At 30.4% G+C, this 21,324-nt stretch overlaps 1 protein-coding gene across 5 annotated transcripts in view; it reads left to right on the top strand.

The window, feature by feature from the left end:
- The first annotated feature begins 10,091 nt into the window (after positions 1-10,091).
- Positions 10,092-21,324, top strand: part of LOC117170663 (myc box-dependent-interacting protein 1) — a 109,709-nt gene continuing 98,476 nt past the window's right edge. For all 5 annotated transcript variants that reach the window (XM_033357590.1, XM_033357588.1, XM_033357587.1 and 2 more), the window contains exon 1: positions 10,092-10,324. In XM_033357590.1, the coding sequence (XP_033213481.1) occupies positions 10,256-10,324 (69 nt within the window). In that variant the 5' untranslated portion in view covers positions 10,092-10,255. The remainder of the gene's footprint in view (positions 10,325-21,324) is intronic.

The following is a 21,324-nucleotide window of genomic DNA, read 5'->3' as shown; positions in this document are numbered from 1 at the left end:
CTATTATAGGATTGATTAAAAATTAATCGTATATATTGGGTAAGTTTGAAAATCGTTTTTTTTTTTTATAGAACATTAATCTTCTTGGTCAAAAATTCACCTTTTCCCTTGAAAATTTAACAATTTTGTTGAAAATTCGTTTTTTTCCTTATTCAATTCAATTTTTTATCACAGCTTTTATCTGGAAATTGAACTATTCGATTTTTGGTTATACTGTGTCCTATAAATTGTATTAGTTAAAACACCAATTATTTGTTAGAAAATTAATTTATTTGTTTTCGATTATGACTTGAAATATTATTTCATATTTTCGTTAATTATCAGCAATATTTGACCGTTCACTTAAAATAATCCATTACGAACAACTGTTAAAAACTATAGAAATTTGAACAGAATGGTTGGAAATAGAAAGCCTTGAATTGTTAAATTTGTAATGAGCTGAATATAAAGTTTAAATGCTACAATTTAAATTAAAAAAAAGATTCAGAATTAATTTAAAACTCTAAATTATTTCAAATAATTTGAAACACGATTTAGACTTTGGCAGATTTAAAAAAAAAGCTTTTTCAGAATTGTGCAGTATTTAAAAAGAATAACAAAAATTGTTGTGATTGCTAAGAACATTGAAAATGATTTTTTATTTTGACAAATAAATTTTAAGTGAGTACTTGAAAAAATTTTAAAAATTAAAAAAAAAGAATCCGGAAGATTTTAAGGAAATTTTTTTATTTTTCAGTTTTTTTAATTTTAGGAAAAAATCTAATTAAGAAAATATATCAATTTTCAACCAAAAAGTTTACTTTTTAACAAATTAAATGAATTTTCTATCAAATAATTCGTGTTTTAACTAATACAATGTACAGGATAAAGTTTCAACCAAAAATTGAATAGTTCAATTTCCAGATAATAACGATTAATTTTTAATCAATCCTAGAATAGTTACATTTTCAGATTCAAAAAAATAATTTTTAATCGAAAAAATAAATTTTCAGTAAAGTTATAAAACCTTGTTGAAAATAACAGTATTTTTTTTAGAAAGTAATTCAACTCTTAGTGAAATAATCTACTCTTAAGCCCAAGAAGATGTACAGTTCATATTTCAACCAAACAATTGCATTTTTGACCGAAAATGATACATTTTCAACCAAAAAGATTAAATTTATACCAAACACGGTCAATCCAACAAAATATATGAACTTTCAACAAAATTATTTAATTTTAAAGTCAAAAAGAGTATCATCTACAAAAAAGCTGCATTTTTAACCAATTAAAATTTTGGTTGAAAAATCATATTTTTGAGTTGAAAATTCAGCTTTTTTGTAGATGATACTCTTTTTGACTATAAAATTAAATAATTTTGTTGAAAGTTCATATATTTTGTTGAAAATTGACCTTCTTTGGTAGAAATTTAATGTTTTTCGTTGAAATTCATCATTTTTGGTCAAAAATGCAATTGTTTGGTTGAAATATGAACTGTACATCTTCTTGGGCTTAAAAGTCGATTATTTCACTAAGAGTTGAATTACTTTGTGAAAAATACTGTTTTTCCAACCAGGTTTTATAATTATGATTAAAAAATTAACTTTTTGTGGATAATTCGTTTTATTGACTTTAAAATTAAATAATCTCATTGAAAATTCATGTATTTTGTTTGAAATTTGTCTTTTTTTGTATATCATTAATTTTCTTGGTCGAACATTCATGTTATTGGTTGAGAATTTAACAACTTTATTGAAAATTTATTTTTTTGATTAAAATTTTTTTTTTATTTGAAAATGTAACTATTCTAGGATTGATTAAAAATTAATCGTTTTTATCTGGAAATTGAACTATTCAATTTTTGGTTGAAATTTTATCCTGTACATTGTATTAGTTAAAACAGCAATTATTTGATAGAAAATTAATTTAATTTGTTAAAAAGTAAACTTTTTGGTTGAAAATTAATATATTTTGTTAATTAGATTTTTTCCTAAAATTGAAAAAACTGCAAAATAAAAAAATGTCCTTAAAATCTTTCGGATTCTTTTTTTTTAATTTTTAAAATGTTTTCAAATACTCACTTAAAATTTATTTGTCAAAATAAAAAATCATTTTCAATGTTCTTAGCAATCACAACAATTTTTATTATTCTTTTTAAAAGAGTCTAAATCGCGTTTTAAATTATTTGAAATAATTTCAAGTTTTAAATTAATTCTGAATCTTTGTTTTAATTAAAATTGTAGCGTTTTAGCTTAAAATTTAGCTCATTACAAATTTAACAATTCAAGGCTTTCTATTTCGAACCACTCTGTTCAAATTTGTATAGTTTTTGTAACAGTTGTTCGTAATGGATTATTTTAAATGAACGGTCAAATATTGCTGATAATTAACGAAATTTCCTTTTTTTAATTAAAAAATTTCAAATTGAATGGGTTGAAAATAAAAATATTTTATACTGAAATAATATTTCAAGTCATAATCGAAAACAAATAAATTAATTTTCTAACAAATAATTGGTGTTTTAACTAATACAATTTACAGGATACAGTTTAATCAAAAATGGAAAAGGTAAATGAAAAGGTGAATTTTCGAACAAGAAAATTAATGATCTACAAAAAAGACAAGTTTTAAACAAAATACATGAATTTTCAACGAAATTATTTAATTTTAAAGTCGAAAAGACGAATTATCTACAAAAAGGTCAATTTCTTAAACGAAAAATATGAGTTTTCAATCAAAGGGTTAAACTTTCAACCAAATAGTTAAATGTTCAACCATAATTATAAAACCTTGTTAAAAAAAAAGGTATTTTTTTTACAAAGTAGTTCAACTCTTAGTGAAATAATCGACTTTTAAACCCAAGAAGATGTACAGTTCATATTTTAACCAAACAATTGCATTTTTGACCGAAAGAAAACTACGTTTAAGTACAAAGCTTAATAATAAAAGATGTAAAAAAAATTTCAACTATCAATTCCATCGGCATCAACCGGTAACGTTGTACACGAAAATACGAATCCTCTAGAGCCTCGTCTAGTGGCCTCCAGGGTTCGTATTTTCATGTACAACGTTACCGGATGATGCCGATAGAATTTATAGTTGAAATATATATTTTTTACATCTTTTATTATTAAAATTTGTATTTAAACGTAGTTTTCTTTCGGCTCTTACACTTCTCAAAGTTTGAGACCGATATTTTATGTATAAAAAAAGTTCGAACGTTCAAAAAATGTCGAGGTTCAGAAAAAAGGTGAAATAATTTTCAGTAGAGTACACACCAAAATGCAGTACCTAAACGTACTTTATTGCACTCTAACACCTTTCCCAAAGTTTCAGCTCGATATTTTATTTACAAAAAAAGTTCTTAGGTTCAAAAAAACATTCAGTGAACTGAAAAACTGTCGTCGGTAATATAGGTATTTAGCTGTGTCACATGCCCATAAACAGAATATATAATATATGAACTTTTTCAGAAATACACTTACACAAACTTTTTAGAACCAATATTTATATTACCACAGAAAAAAAATAACGGATTTCAGATAAATATTTATTAAGGACACAAAAATTTTGAAACTGCATGTCCTAAAAATATTACATAGAAGAAAACTTCTGAAAAATTCTCTCTTGCCTTGTCAACTCATTTACTCAAAATGTGACTTTTCTCTTTTAGCTGTAGGTACATATTTCCACATGATAGTGTAGAATTCTTCAAGAAATCTTCAAATAAAAATTTACAGTACACTTTATGGGTTTTTTAGATGAAGAGAATTTGTCTGAATTTGGAATTATTGTCAAAATTTTCAGAATGCCCCCAAAAAAATAGAAAACAAAATTTAAAAGATTAATATTATTTACCATCCAGGAACTTCAGTTCATAGCTAATTCTTCAATCTTAATTTCTGTCACTATTCTTTAATAACCTTTTATAAAATTTATAGGAACTTAGCATAAACATTATAAATTGATTGAAATTATACGTTTTTGGAGGCAGCTGAGAATAAACCATGCCAATGCATATTATAAATTTTAATAATATAAATTGATTGAAATGATACGTTTTTGAAGGTAGCTGAGAATAAAATGTATTGCAAAAGGTGGACAAATGTGGGAAAAATACAAAGACCGAGCGCGATACTGAATTGATACTGAATTATGGTTCTGTTACAGTTGTCTTTTTAAGTATTGTTTGATTTAGTTTACAGTAAAGGAACTTATTTCCACCAAACCACCAAACCAACTTCACGGGCTTGCTCACAACCCTATCCCCGTTGGCAAATTAAATAGCTAAAATTTCAAAATGGCCACCGTTTATACCGCGAGTAATTTTTAATTCAAATTAAATTTTATTTGAGCAATTTCAAGATTGAATAGTTTTTAATTCAAAGTTAAAAACGTTTTCGTTTCAATCATTTTCGAATGAAATATCGAAAAAAATTTTTTTCAGATTTAAATTGTAAAGTTTCTAAATAAGAGCCTTAATTTCGGAAAGATTTTAATTTCAAGCCGTTAAAAAATGAATACTTTTTTAGTGAAACTTGCAAAATTAAGCAAGTTCAACTTGTAAAAAAGTAGTGACTAATTTTAACATTATAAATATAAATTCTTCAATGCTTAGACATGTCTAATCGAATGTTATAAAAATTTTAATGGAAATTTAAATGGTTTGCTGCGAAAAGTTTTCAAACAAATTTGTTACCTTTTAGATTTTGGCTTTGAGGAGATAAATAATTTTTAATATAAAATAAAAGTTTCCAATAACTATAGTTTAAACATTTTTGAACCTTTAAATTAGATTTTAGACAATTTTAATGAAAATTTTATAATGACACAGGATTCTACAAATTATTATGAAACATTTGAGTCAGTGTAGAAGATATTATAGGAGTTCGGAAGAAATAAAAGAAAAATTGATAAACAAGACATTTTTTCAAGTTTTAAAATATTCGTTACCCCTGCAAAACTTCTGAAGCGTCGTATATCGTTTTAAACGCGGCTCTATTTAATTCTAAAACTTAGGAAAAAATTTTAAAAGTTGTCTTTAAAATTCAAGATTTTTAAAGAAATTCGTAGAAATCTTTTGAAACGTTATAAAACCTTTTTAAATTTTCCCTACTTTTGCAAAATAAAAAAATTACGTTAAATTTTCAAAAAAATCTTCAGAAAATATTGTTATTCTATTGAAACCATTTAAAATTATTAAAACCCCAGAAACAAAGTAACGATGGGGACATTTGTATCGGTCAGAAGCCTTTGTGAATCCGCAATTTTAATTGGCCATTTTCGATAGCAAACGATTTATTAATATATTATATTTAATGTTTTATTAATTTATTAACCATCTATTTCATAGATATGACTTGTTTTTGTTGAAAATGGTAATGCATAATAGAATCTGAACATCTGGCAAAATCATTCAATATAAATGTGAGTTACTACATTTTGATTCGGAAGACAATCTTCCAATCCGCTTTCTTAAAAGAAATCGATTTACTAAAGCAATCGTTTCTTTTTCCCCGGGAAACTTATTTTTTTCGAATTCTTTAAAAATATACATTTTATTCGATTTTTTTTTCTTGTCAATCCTTCTAGAAATAATCAATTGAGATCAATAAGAAACAATATAACTAATATTTCAATCATTCCGAATCGTGTTGAGCATTTTGCATTTCCAATTGTTTCGAATCGGGTACTTGGAATTTGCCACGTGATGGCAGCACTTTTGTCTGGAGGGAATTATTTAAAGACAGTTATTTACTTTTTTGGAATAATATAAATTTGAAACAGTATATATTATGAAACAAAGTAAACAAGAATTTTGTGAATAATTCTTACCAGATGAAAGTGGTGCTAGAAAAAATGTATTTTATGTTAAAAATATAAAATCAGATTAACGAAAAAAATAGGATTGTTTATTTTAGTGAAAATGTTTACAAATTGTTATAAGTTTTAAAATCGGTTGAGATTTAAAAAAAAAGTAAGCGAATAATTTAGAAACGTAAAACTTCATAAAAGCGATTAAAGTATTATTTTATTATTTAAAAATGTCAAGCAGTTATTAATTGAATAAAATTAAACAATTAAAAATTAATATTAGAGATAAAATATTTTTTTGTCAGAAAAAGTGGAAGTTTTCTGATTACTGAGCGTTCTAAATGTTTAATTAAAAAATTTCAAACAGCGATTTCGAGTTCAAAAGTTCATTGATATATGTAAAAATGACAAGTCTTCTAGAAACAATTCGTAAATTAAAAATTAAACTCTTATTCTTTGATATGCTAAAATGTCGAAAAACTTCCATACGGTTACATAAGATTTGATGAAATTATGAGAATGACAACTGGATATAAAGACCAAAAATAAACTTTTTTCGGACTATCAAATAAAAAATTCTAACAAAATTACAGAAATATGTGGCCATTAATGAGAATGTTTTAGGAAGAGGAAAATATAAAAAATTGCTGCGCTTATGGAAGGAAAACCATTTGTTGTGATGAATTCCCCACGTATTCAATTCAAATTTGAACCTAATGAAACATAAATAAATCTAATGCTATACAATTAATAATTTCAAACCTTTAGAATAAAAATATTTGCAACCCAAATTATTTGAAATATTCAAATTTTAATATTTTAAATATTTGAAACTAGAATTTTCAGGAATTTTAAATAAAACTTATTTATTAATTAAAAATTGTTATATTGCAAGAAACTTAAAAGGATTGGGTAAGTTTTTCTACTGGAAATTTAATGAGTTACCTATAATTTATTTAGCCTGAGTTCCAAAATATTGACGCCATCCTACCTTCTATAATGTTTCCAATTGTTTTCAATTGGGTATCCATTATTCTGAGTTGGGGGTTAAGTTTTCAATGCAGCATTTTGATTTTGCCTTAATTATTCACAAGCGGTTTTTTATTCTGTCAAACAAACAAATCTCAAGAATGTGAATTTAAAAAGAAGTAAATAAACGTTTTACAATAATATACCGGCTAAATCAAACTGCCTACTTGATAATCATACTACATTGCTATCCCATCTTTAAACGGTGTGATTTTTATATGTTGTTAATTAATATACTTTTAGCTTTTCATTCGGTATACCGTCTAAACATTCTATTTTTTTGTACTTAAAACTTTTTTGTTAAATTACTAAAAATTTAATATCTAACCAATAAACACGTGCGCGTCAAGTGTGTCACAAACAAAAACTGCAGAGGGCGTATTGCAGACAAACGCATTTACTCAATTCGATCCGATTGGGAACAATTGACACAATTAGCAACAATTTAAACCGATTCAACTTTTGATTACTCTTAAAAGTTATTAATCGTGTCCAATCGATTATTTCTAGGAGGGAAGACTTAAATTATCTTCAAATCTTTTAAAAGTTCCAGATACATGTTTTTAAAACAATCAAAGTTTTTCTCAAGTTTGTTTAAATCCCAAAGATATAAAAAATTGTGTTAAAACCATCCAGATTTTTTCGAGAGAGGTTTTGAGAGGTTTAAAGACCGAATCCATTTCAGATCAGACAGGGATCTACATTTGAAATCGCAGAATCTGTCAGGACGAAATATGTTGTTTATTAGAGGAAATTAGGTGATGCATATTTTTCCGATTTGCAAAAAAAAATTCTAAAAAGTTATGCGTATTTAAATTTTGTGCTTTGTTTTTACAAAAATCTCATTTTTCTTTTAAACCTCTATAATTTTTGATCTAATTGAGATATTTATCATTTTATTTTTGATTCTGAAAAAATAAAAAATCTATTTTCTTAAAAACTCACCATTAATTTTTTTTCTATTTTTTTTAACTTGTACTTTGATAATGAAGATATCTTATAAATTTGATGCTTGCTGAATAACTTTGTTGGACTGGAGAATTATTTTTTCTTTCAATTTCATTTTCTACTTTTTCTCTGAAACAATGACGATACGAAAAAAAGTTGAGATAAATGTTTATTCTTCTAAATATTTTTGAACATTTTCTGCTAATAGAATAAATGCCTGTCAGCATCTTGTGAAATAAACCATCTTTGAGGCCAGGATATTTTTTTCCCCTTGCAATGCAATTTTTCAATTTTTCTCGTAAGCAATGAAAAACATCGCATTTAGCAATTATTAAACTTGCAATATATCCATCTTATCAAAGTAAAAATTCATAGAAAAACTGACAAAAAATTTAAGGTGGGGTTATTGAGAAAATCGATTTTTAATTTCTTCACAATCAAAAAGAAAATACGGATAATTTTTAGACATTTTTTTTGTTTGCAAATCGGAAAAATATGTATCTCCTAATTTCCTCTAAAAAAACACATATTTCACCCCCGAGAGATTCTGCCTGATTTGAAATGGATTCGGTCTAGAAATGCGAACCCTGGCGGCTACTAGACGAAGTTCTTAGAGGGTTCGTATTTTCGTGTACAACATTACCGGCTGATGCCGTTGGAATTGATTGTTGAAATATTTTTTTTTAAATTTTTTACTACTAAGCTTTGTACTTTAACGTCGTTTTCTTTCGGCTCTTGCAATTCTCAAAGTTTGAGACCGATATTTTATGTATAAAAAAAGTTTCAACGTTCAAAAAATGTCGAGGTTCAGAAAAAAGGTGAAATAATTTTCAGTAGAGTACACACCAAAATGCAGTACCTAAACGTACTTTGTTGTACTCTAATACATTTTCCAAAGTTTCAGCTCAATATTTTATTTACAAAAAAAGTTCTTAGGTTCAAAAAAATATTCAGTGAGCTGATAAAGTGTGGTCGATAATATAGGTATTTGGCTGTTTCACATGCCTTTAAAAATAAAATTACTCATTTGCAAATTTGGATTTACAAAATTGATGGGGCAAAATACTCATAAATACAATTATGAATAGAATGCTTTTGTAATTTTTAAAACACGTAGGTAAAAAGAAAAGAACTGTTTCCCACGAAGGAATAATAAGGAGATCCAACTGCCAGTTGGAAGCCATCTGAAACTGGCAATAGAAACATTACCGTAAGTGATACGCACATTACAGGCAGACCTTAGATTTGAGTGCGCAGTTATCCTCTTCCTATACATGGAAAAGTGTGCGAGAAAGTTTGTCAAATTGACGTAAGTTAGAGGTTGTGTTCTTTTGTTGATCATCACAAAACATACACAAATAAATATATAAACAGTATTTTCGGTACTTGTTTGCGAAATGTGTGGACATATTTTGAGAAGGAAACGTATAGGTAAGTACCTTTTAAATTTGTAATATGATAAATAGGCTAAAGATTCTCAAGGCTCAATAACAGTTGGGTAAAACAATAAAAATATATTAGACGTTCATTGTATACAGTGAAGGCTTTAAAAAACGAAGTGTATTTGCCTTCTTCGGCGTGTAACTTCGTCCACAACCCGGAACTAGACACCTCATAGCTTAGAACACATTTCTGACACTTGCATCAAAACAGACAAACAGAACCTCTCAACTTACGTCAATTTGACAAACTTTCTCACTCGCACACTTTTCCATGTATTGGAAGAGAACAATTGCGCACCTGCGCACTCAAATATAAGATCTTCCTGTAATGTGCGTATCACTTACGGTAATGTTTCTATTGCCAAGTGGCGGAACGGAGTTAGGTCTCCTTATTATTCCTTCGTGCTGTTGCCTTTATTATTCAAGAATTATTAACAATGTAAATTTTCACTTTTAAATTTATTTTTATATTATATTTTCTCCTCATTTATAAATTTAATGTGAATGATTGTTAATTCATTTTTTTATTTGATATATTTATTCGAAGATTGCCTGCGACTTCTCAAAAATGGTTAGAAAGTTTTTTCACGAGTATTGGTATGCGACATTTTCTTTTTTTATTCGATGTGGATTCGCAAAAGTTACTTCCTATAGGGTACGAATTTGAGCCAACACTTACCTAAAATAATGCTTTCTGTTTTGGAATACGGCAGTACAGAACAAGCTGAAAACAAGCTAAATACGATTTTTGTCTGGTTGTACCAATATGTTAGATTTTTTTCAGGTTTACGGCATTACCAACAGAGCTCGTCAAGTGCTTCCCCCTTCGGCAAAATTACTACTTAAAATTTCAAAATGGCCACCGCATGTACCGCCGAACTTCCAGTCCAGTACCCCTTCACACTTCAATCAGTGCGCTTGGTTCGCGTTCTGTGAATTCGTGATAAGGAAGCTGCCGGTTCAACGAGTTGAGTTTTGTGCCAAAACGCGAAGAGCGATTGAGAGGAGTACTTTTTACATTCACCATTGGACGTGAGATAAAAATGGCTGAGAGTAAGGGCGCGTTGATCGCGAAGACAGTGCAAAAACACGCAGGTAGAGCGAAAGAGAAGGTAAGTGTGTCTCGCACATTCCAAGGAAGTCGGTGGTTTAAAACACCGAAACATGTTGATCTCGCACATGATATGTCATGCTCTTTGTAATTCGCAGAAATTGTGATTGCATCTCTCAATTCCACCTGTCTTTTATAGGTTATAAAAATCAATCTTTAAATTTAAAAATATCAAGAAATATAAATTACGTCTACTTGTCTCGACTTCGTCGGCACTAATCAAAGACTCGTACTCTCCGCACGTCGCACATTCACAACAAAATTTCCAGCCGTGAAGACTCTCGCCAGGAGATATTTTCATTCACAAAATTAATGTCTACGTCTCGCGGTATATTTCAAGGGCAGTGTGTCAAAAAATCTGGCTTGAAATTTCGCAGAGAGTAACTTTTTTTTGCTTCTCTAAGCTTTTCTTTTTAATTTCTTACGTTTTCTTTCATAATCAGTGACAGTGATCATTTTTGACTTGGTACCGTACGAATTATGTAACTGGCGAACACGAATCTATTGTGCGGCAACTCCATTTAAAGTGACAATTACTTATGCAACTCACGTCAATGTCACAAAGGCTTATTCGGCTGGGTTGTATATTCTGCTGTTCTTATATTCAACGAATGCATGTTCCGGTAAATTAATGACTCCGGCCGGTGATCTTTCAAATCATACCTCGCGCTTCGTTATGGCTTATCTCGATTCTCGATTTCTCATTTCCGTAAATTTCGATTAAATCCAAACTTCCTCGTGTGCAATAATGCTAATTGGGTGTAGAAATCATGACCAATTTGATCCTTTTTGGTATCAAACATGAGCCTTCTTTAAATTTAAAATTGATATCTAGACACTTGTTTTAAAAGATTTAATTTTCCTAGTTACTTATGCAAAATGTAGGAAGTATATCTTTCACGTTAGAAAAATGATATTGCTGATTGAAGTTGTGAAGTAAAATTTCTACCTACTTAAGTTCCCTAAAAAATTATCATATTTTCTCGTCATTGTTTTCATCATAGGGCCCATATCTTGAGTTTCATTCTGCTGCCAGATGGATTATTGATTACAGAATACAGGTGAGGAAATCCTTCACGATAGAGAGATCCCTCTGAAATTTCTCAACTCTCGTATGATTAGGAACTTGATGTACCAATCATTCTGCGTTGGGTTTTGTTTACAGGTGGTATACATTTATAAACTACTTAACTTAGCGCCGAGGACGATTCTATTATTTGAGTGTATTGTCGAGAGAATAAGTGTCTGCACCTTGACAATACAAGTCTCAAGATTGATTTATCGCCCGGAGAATAACCATCGTTGGCATCTGCATCAGCAATCTTTCCTTTCGTTTTCGCTGGCCTCGAACATACGTTCATAACTAGACATTTTGAAGATCTCAGTACGTCAGCTATATCACACCTTATTTATCTCCTGAAAGTTCTTCAACTATAATCTATCTTTCATGTAAGTAAGAGTGTGTGTGTCGAACAAGTGTTATGAATCTACTTGAGGTGTAAATCTATGCAAAATTGGTAGCAGGAATTACTTCATCCCATTGTCAGTACATTCATGGATATTAGGCTGTTGTAAGACACCAATATCAACATGTGCTTCAAGTTCAGAACGTTCAAATGAACTGAATTGTTTACTGGTGACTTTTAAACTAGAAACAGTGCTAAATTGCTGAATTATTTATATTGACCAAAATTACTGATTACAAAGATAACTTATATTGCATTATTTTTAATTTTAGCTGGAACAATATTTGTAGATAAAATAGAAGAGGGAAAAAATATTGCGTTCATTTGAACGTTTAGAACTTCAGGTACATATAATCTCTACACAAAGAAAATATTCCCAATGTTTTGATTTCTCTAGGAACTTTTCGTGCAATGTGCCATTAGACTTAGAGAGTAAGCAGAGATAAACTGTTAAGGAAGGTCCGGAGAGCCATTAGCGCGGACACTTTAAAGTTTCTGTTGGTTCAAAGTTCAAGAGCTCAGGGTGATTTACACTCTGGTAGAAAAATACGCCGACCACTTGTAGTACTCATAACCTTACAAGGTACCCGGTGTTCGGTCAATAAACTCGCACGTGGATGGAATTAAATATACGGTCAATTGTATGGAGTCATACGTGGAAATCGTCGTCTATTTCCTCGCATTTATGATCATTAAATGATTTAAAATTTTAATTAAACAAATTCGGAATATTTTCAACATGTGAGAACTTATCCTGAAATGTAAATGATTAAGATGCTGCAACATAGTCGTCAAATTATTTAGAGGTGTCACAAATCGATAATTCAGAAATTGATATTCTTTTGAAGTTCTACACCGGAAGGACGATATAATCTCAGCACTTTTGTTCTGAACTGTACATTCTCCCCTTAATTCCCTCGCTTTAATCTTTTCCTGTGATCGTCTGACGCGCTTTGTCTCTAATTACTTTCATTATGAATATGAACACGTTTTTTTTTTTACATTTTTTAGACTGATACACTTACTTAAGATTCATAAAATCGCGATTCTTAGATATTGATGCAAACTTTATTTCATACAATGATGGGCACTCTAAATACTTTCAATTTCCATGAATTTGGAGCAACGCTTCTTCTTTCTTGCAACAGCCATCTCGAAAGTAAGGATTTCCATGCTTCTACATGATGTGCAAAGTGATTTAAATTTTAGCAGGCTGTGGGACAATAATATTAGCGCATCGCACTTTCAACCCCACCTATTTCCCTAATAGATACACCTGCACACTTTATAGATACGTACATCTTCGCACCGGAAGAATAAAAATAATTTAAATAAAATTATACACAAATTTGGCTTTTGCTGCAAAAAAGAATAAAATAAATTGATAATAAAGTGCCAAGTGCTGACTCAATTATCTCAGGAAGGTCAGATAAGGCGGTATTCCAGATATTAGGAAGTAAACAGGGATGTGTGAACGTATCCTGTTGACGCATGCATACGATTCAAATACAAGTGGTTGTCGCAACACGATAGAAATGTTCGAAATGTAAACTTTTACCGCTTTAATGTTGCTCTGGCACAGGTTCTTTACTTCTTTCAACCACTCGATTTTTCTATGACTGCATCACGCTTCAGTGCCGGTGCATATGTGTTTCAATTTTCTGCTGAGAGGCTTCAGTTTGGTTAAAGATAGCTCGGATTTGTCGCAATCCCAAAATAACTGTAAATTTGATATTCATTACCGTTAAACAAACACGTTTTAAATGTACTCACAAGCCACGATGCGTATTTACTAATTGAAAGCATATTCATAGATCAACTAAAGGGTTGCAGTACAGAACTAGATAACCAATATTTTTTGGGAAAATGGGCTTTTTGCATACAAAATTCTTCAAAAATCCAATACATCTTTTTTTAATTGCCTAACCTATTACTTTTTCAAACATTTTTCTTAGCAATTTCCCTACCTAAAAGTTTTTAAATGCTGTAAAATAATCAAATACTTATTTCTTCAAAGGAAAAGTCTACAAATATAACTATTTGCAATTTTTTTCTGCACCAAAGTACCGTTTAATTCCAACCTAAAATTTTAAATCTTCATTTTCTACAAAAAGACACTTTTATCAGGGTTTTTACTTAACTTTCTGCCTTGCGATCAGGAACGTTATTTTGTAAAATCATTTTTGTTTATTTATTAAGAAATTAAACGTTTATTTTTCCGGAACAGAATAATTTTTTTGGATGAAAACTTATGTATTCTTATTCAGCCTCCCAATATCGCCATATAACCATGTAATTTGAACCTCTAAACTCTCTAATGATTTACTTGGAATTGGTTAAATTTTTCTAATCAACCTCATTTTCTGCCAATTTAGCAACTCAATATCTTGGGAGCAAGATTTGATTTTTTTTTGTTTCTACTAAAAATTACACTTTTTATCGCACTTCGCAACCAAGCCTGTTCCATTTTTAGGTTCTTGTCAGATTAAGATTGTAAACTTCCACAATCCCTTTCTCGGAAGTGTATAATATTTTTTAATCATAATTTTTTGCCTCAATTTCGAAATATTTCAGCTTAAGAGTAAATTTTTGTTTTATCTTTAAGGCCATGTGATGAGTAGGTCACGTGATCAGAGTCCTACCTTACCCACACATTTTTTTTATTGGTAACTTATTTCCACACGAAGCACCACATTGAGTTGAAAATTTGGGATAATAAATAAGAATCACTAAGAAATCTGGGTCTAGTCCTAAATTTTAATAATGATGAAAAAAGTTTTTTTGTTGCAAATAATTTTTTTCTACTTTTTTCATAATTAATAAAATTTAGGACCAGGCCCAGATTTCTTAGTGCTTCTTATTTATTATCCCAAATTTTTAACTCGATGTGGTGCTTCCAGTTACAGGCCCTATTACAGCGAAGTTGAGTATTTCTGAAACATGGGCACTTTAGTTTATATTTAAAACATGCCGAAATAATTTTAAAAAATTACAGCATTAATATTATAATTATTATAAATTTACTTATTATTTGTGAAATACCATTGTCGCTTCAATTTTATTTCATATTTTAGTAATCGATTAGAATTCGTGGAATGGAAGCTATACGCTTAAGAAGTAATGATGTCACGTCGAAACCCTACCGATCGACAAGAAAGAATAGCAATCTTGTTTGAAAAATACTTTTGTACTCACGTAAAGTTCCAAAGCATTGAATCTCATGTAAAAAAGTTGATTAAACCTTTAAAAATAAACAGAATATTTTTAGTAGAGAAAAATTCTAATTTAATAAGTTTATTATTGGAATTTCTTTTATGTTTCTAAATTTTATAACTAGTATTCCAGAGCCACTAACTATTATTTTCTTATTCTCATATTTCATTCGCACACTAATATGAACCATTCGAGTTGAATTATTTTATTCATTGAACGCAAACGTGTTTTTTCAATGCGTAGGCTTATACCCAAATTACTTTTGCAGTGGGTGGGTGGGAGATTATCCCTCTCCGACCAAAATGCAAAATATATAGGCTTTCAATTTTTCTTGGCGAATATCTGAGCAGAAAATATTACTACACTGAAAAAATGGTTTAGCTGCCCCAGCAAGACGTTGTGCTGGATTTCGTCTTGTAGGAAAATATAGCTGTGTTGTATAAATTTCTATTTAGAAATTATCCAGGTAAATGATCTAGATTATTTCTTGATGGCAGAATTAGCTAAAACAGATAGATATATAGTATGGCTAATCACGTCAGTATCTTTGCCCCACGAGACGTTAGAAAGGAGTAGTTCTGGACCTTAAATTTTTCCGAGTGAGAGATGCCACATTGTGGCATAACTGAAGACTAAAAGTAACCCGATGTGGCGTTGTTTTGAGTTTCAACAAAAACGAGGCACAGAAAAATGATAATACAGCTATTAAGCTTATGTCACAGTTTTACAGTACAGGTGGCAGTACAGAACTAGATAACCAATATTTTTCATTCAAAATTCTTGTCTGATTTATTCGGAATTGGTTTAACTTTTTTTCGCAATCCGCATTCGAGCTTGCTCCAATTTATTGTTCATACGTAATGTCACTTTAAGATTGTCAACTTCCTCTTTTGTTTCCTCGAAACTGCTACAGAATGTTTTTTCACTCCTGAAAAATGCCAATTTCGTTGATTATTTATTTAGATCTGTATTGCCTCGATTCGTTTCAAGTATTCTCGCTTTGAGAGAAAAAATCTTAAGCCGAGTACATGACAGATGAGATGCAATAAAAACTGACTTCAACGTTTTTTGGCTATGTAAATGAATAGTCAAAATTAGAAAATCGATTTTTTATCCAAAAGCGTGAACTCTTTACGGAAGGCATTCCGACCCTATAACGCTCGTAATTCGTAGATTGCTTGTCATGGCGGGGACTACATGAGCTTATATGGAAGAACCGGTCTACAGCATTGGCTGGTAAAGGTATCTTCTGGCTTAGACCAAACTGAGAACTTCTCGATCAAATGCCTATCGTTTCGACATGCCTAGTTCCTCCCCCGAAAGTAATCGTCATTACTTCTTTTGGCGATCTTGAAAATGTTCAATTATAATTTCCTGCGAGCAATTTACATTCAGGATACGAAAGAGTCGTATTATAACTGATCAGGTTCGGCTAAAGTTTCCCATGGCCACTTGCTTTCTCGCATACTTGTGCGCATGATCTGTGTCCTTAAAAAAATAGGGTAACACACGCCGGAAACGTTTGAAACTGCACAGCACATAATCAAGCTTGATTTTATTTGTATAATACCATTGAGAATGAATAGAAAAAAGTTTCCCCATTCATCTTTTTTCTCGAGGCATTTACACATTGAAAATTGAATTGTATTATTGAATTGAATGAACTGTATTATTGAAAGTTTAAAACGCCAGATGACTTTAAAATTCAAAAGGCGTTAAGCTTATGTGATTTCTTTCATCACAGGTACTATTCCTGACACTTTCAAATTATTATCATTAAAGATAGCTTTTTATTTTATGATAAGGTTCTTCTGAAACATATGACAGTGAAGTAACCCGTTTCAACTCTAATAATCGGATTATAACATTTTAGTTGATCCAGTTTTAAAATAGATTGCTTATTATATTCAGAATTCAGCACTAGGAAATGATTAAATTCACTATTCAATTCTAAGAAATTTTCAGCTCTGATTATAATTGGAAACGTTTCTGTAATAATAACCAGTTTAAACTCAGAATCTGCAGGTACATACTTAATAGTTTATACACTCACCTGGACGAAAAGATCAACCCTAAGAGCTAAGAGTGAGATTATAAAACTTCGTTATTGAACAAAGTCTTTGAAGCACGTATACAACATTACGTTATTTGCCCACAAAAGTGAGTTTTCTCGTTGTATGCTGTATAAGATACGTGTGCACTTCTCTACAATCTAAAGCAATTATAGAGACCCTTTTACTGAAGTAAAGCAATGACAAACTAGGAGCGATTATTACATAATGTAATTAAATTACAATGTGTCGCAGGTAGTTAGATGTTGAATAAAAATTTATAAGGGGACTGTTGATAGAATCAAAGTATGGACTTCCTGGCCTGGTCCTAAGTATTGTAGGAGGTGTTGGCTCAAAAGCACGAAGTTTCTCGAGGCGAAGAAAGCCAGTACCAGTGCCAGAGAGCAGTCCATTAACTTGTCAGGCCTTATGCCTCCGTTGTAAAGTGCAATGCCTGCCTGCGGTATCGCGGATTATATCGGAATTTACCTTCGCATTTGCCTTGCGCTTCTCTGTTAGAGAAACTTACGAATGAGGGCCTCTCGGCTTCGCTCAAACTCACTGAAAATTTATCTGTTCGATAGGTGTTCCAAGTCTGTGATGAGCCACGTGAGATTGGGATAATAACCAAAGGCCTGGAATGAGTAATGTCGGAAAGGTTCTTGGGCGATTTCTGTGTTTTCATTATTTTAAGAGAGAAACTTACTACCGTGGACTCTTCCTTATTCCAAGGCTCACCTATTCCAAGTCCCCTATGTTGGGATGTTCCAAGTTGCGCAGTTCCGTTACCTCCCATCACAATCCTTGTACGGTCTCGCCAGCCTCAGTGGCTGGCCAATTAAAAAGAGACCTGAAGAGCGGGAAGCCCTGGTTGATTTGAACTGAGTATTTTAGCATGCCGTCATGGAAATTATATAATTTTTTGGAAAAAATATTCTAAATGTAAAAGTAAGCCATAAATGTACGAATAGTAATAATATTTTTCAAGTGTAGGATTTATTTTCTAAGTAATGTTCTGTTATTTTGTCGATTGACGACCTTTCAGAATCACGATCATCTAATAAGGAAAAATAAATGACAAAATAGTGTAAAGATTTGCAAATAAATAAGATTGAAGAAATTTAAAAGGGCGGTAAATTAAAAAAAATGGATAAAAGTGTAAACATTGTTAATATTATTTATTTTGCTGTAAAATTTAAACTGTCTTGTTTGTTTTTTTACTAAAAAAATACTTTATATACATATTAATACGGAATTAATTACTTATTTTCTAAACAAAACCCTCCAAAATTAATTTTATTTCTATTTACTTCATTAACGTATCTGCAAACCTTATATAATTTGTTGAAAATCCTCAATAATGTTTATAATAATAGCACAAGCAATAATACTAAGAAAATTTTAAGTTTTGCAACTTATTTTATTACATTTTTTTTATTTCCCGCAATTTTTAATTTCTTCAATCTCATTTATTTTCAAATTTGTACACTATTTTGTCATTTATTTTTCCTTATTCGATGCTAAAACTATTTAACTTTATTCTTCCAGCAAACAATGACGAAAATCATAGTAGAACTACCGAAAAATATCACTTTTCTGATTATCACAATGCATTTGGTAGCAAGTCGACCTTAAAGGTAATCAGCGCCCCAATTTCGCCTGGTGCCCACCGGTCAACTCTCACCCAACTTCTATGCTACAGGCCTCCCATTAAGTTTAGAGTTCTTAAATTCCCCAGAATTTAAGTTCAGATTATATAGCCGAGAATATGACAGATTTTAGGAGAATTTAAAAGAATTAAGAGTATTTAAGAATTTATGATTTTTACAATATTTTTATTATTCAGGTTTTATCAGCGGTTGAATATAAATTATTTTCTAGCTGAAACATATTCAGAAATTTAAAATATACAAAGCAGTAACTTGACACATGGCATTCAAACACCAGCATTTTAATCTTATTATATTTTTAGAATAGAATATTTTATAAGCGGAATAAAACAGTGTTTCGTATACAAATTAAAAATTCTCAAATGTATTAATTTATTTCAAACAAAAATCAATTTTCTACTTTAAAAGATAACTCTTTAACAAAATACTGAAATTTTCAACAAAATAATTGAATTTTTAACATAATAGTCGAAAATTCAACTTAAAAAGAAAATTACTCACGAAAAAGTGTCATAGTTTATATTTTAATCAAAAAAGAATGAAATTTATACAACAAAAGAAAAGTATTTTGAAACCCAAAAGATGAATTTCCAACAAATAAAGATTTTTCACTGATGGATTTTCACGCAAAAAAAAAGGAAATTTCAAACTAAAAAATTATTTTTTACAACAACAAAAAAACGCGAATTTTTAACTAAAAAATATCAATCTTAAAAAAATGGGAAAGTTACCAACTATCATAGCGTTCCCGACATTCCCACCTATCTTATCACGATGGTGACGTCATGCTACAATATTCAATATTCCGAGAGATATTTGAGTCGTTTTTGGATTCCATTATATTGATTTCAGTTGGCAAATTGGCATCGATACAAGGCCTGGGTAGCCAATTAAAGTCGTTTGGCAAAATCACCCAATGACTCGCGATAGAGCTGGGGTCCCTGTAGCCTTGAAATACCCAAATGTATCCATTTCGTGACCCATGGAATTAGAAAGAGTTAACTGCATTAATGGAATGATACCGCTAAATTTTTTTTAAATTGTGTCGCTTTTTAATTGGCTTTCGACAAATTTGACAGAATCTGGGAGAAACGACAGCGATTTAATTTTTTTGGTTCTTTTTGTATGAAAAGCTATCCAATTACTTTAAATATCATTTTACGTGAAACGATGCAGGTTTTAATGAGTTCATTTAAACTTTGAAGTGCAATAATTGAGTTTTTAATATCTAATTGTAGAATTCTGTAATTTTTAACGTCTTCACATTGTTCGATTTTTGAGTTTCATTTTTGATTGTTTAATTCGGTCTCGAATTCAGTATTTTCTTATAATTTTTGCCCAAAAAATATAAGGTTGGTTAGTTTTGATGGTTATTTGAATTTGAATTTTTCTTCTTTACTATTTTGGATAGTATTTATTTTTCCAAACTTCTATTTGAGCTAGTTTGTATTTCTTCGATTTTCCATTTTAATCTTTGATTTAATGTAGAATGGGGGATGATATGAAATATTAATCGGGAGTAATAATAATATAAGTGCAGGGTTGCTAAAGAACCTGAAAAAGTCCTGGAATTTTGAAAGAGAGCCTGCAAAATTATATTGCCATTTCTTTTTCAAGTTTTGATAAGTTAATAGTTGAAACGCTTTTTGAAATTTACATTGATTAATAATTTTATGTGCATTACCGGCGGAAATGACATGTACACCTTTCTTTTAAGCTGTTGCTTTAGTGCCTCATTTTTTATAATATTACCATGAATTTTTTGCTCATCATAGCACGAAATTTCATGAAATCCTCCGTATAATAAGCCCTAGTTGGAGGTGAAATGTCAATCAAATGAAAATATATTGCAAAAAGACCGTAAATGTTGATGTTAAAAAAAATTGGAATAACTTTAGAAATATTCAGCATTTTTTAAATTTCTGAGGCTGGCCTTGAAGTTAAATCTCTATAATATTTTACATAATTGTTAAGGTCATGTGACGAGAGGGTCACGTGACCAAACCTGGTCTTCAATTTTTCTTTCCCAACTTACGTCCACACGGAATGAGATATCGTGTTAAAAATTTGTCACGATAAATAGAAGACATGCAAGAATGTGTCTCTGGTCCTAAATAATTAGAATAGTGAAAAAAGTTTTTTTTTTAATTACTATTTTGGAGAAATACCGACCGTGCTGTCGTCAAACCCTGCAAGCATGGACATAGGAAATAAGGGACTAGACATGCCATTGCGAGGGTGATGCGGTGGGGGGGGGGGGTCCGCCACCTTTTGATGTAACGCGACATACATGGCAGCGCCCACATGTTTATATTTTCATTCAAAGTTTGTCGGCAAAAATGCTTTCCTATGTCCATGCCTGCAAGCAATTTGCAATGTTGTCAAAGGGATGGTTATGAGGTTTACATTTATCAAAGTGAGGCAAAACAACAAAAATCGCTCACGAACATTATTCACAAATAATGCAAAAACTAATATTTGCACTTGAAATGCAAATAAACCTATTTGGTCTGACATACGTATCAGTCTGGCATCAGCTGTGTCAAAGCAGCACTAGCGCAGCGAGTAAACAACTTCGAACTTCTAGGGGTCTGTGGGTAA

This window comes from Belonocnema kinseyi, chromosome 4, assembly GCF_010883055.1.
Source record: "Belonocnema kinseyi isolate 2016_QV_RU_SX_M_011 chromosome 4, B_treatae_v1, whole genome shotgun sequence".
NCBI classification, from domain to species: domain Eukaryota; kingdom Metazoa; phylum Arthropoda; class Insecta; order Hymenoptera; family Cynipidae; genus Belonocnema; species Belonocnema kinseyi.
This window is presented reverse-complemented; position numbering and strand designations above follow the sequence as displayed.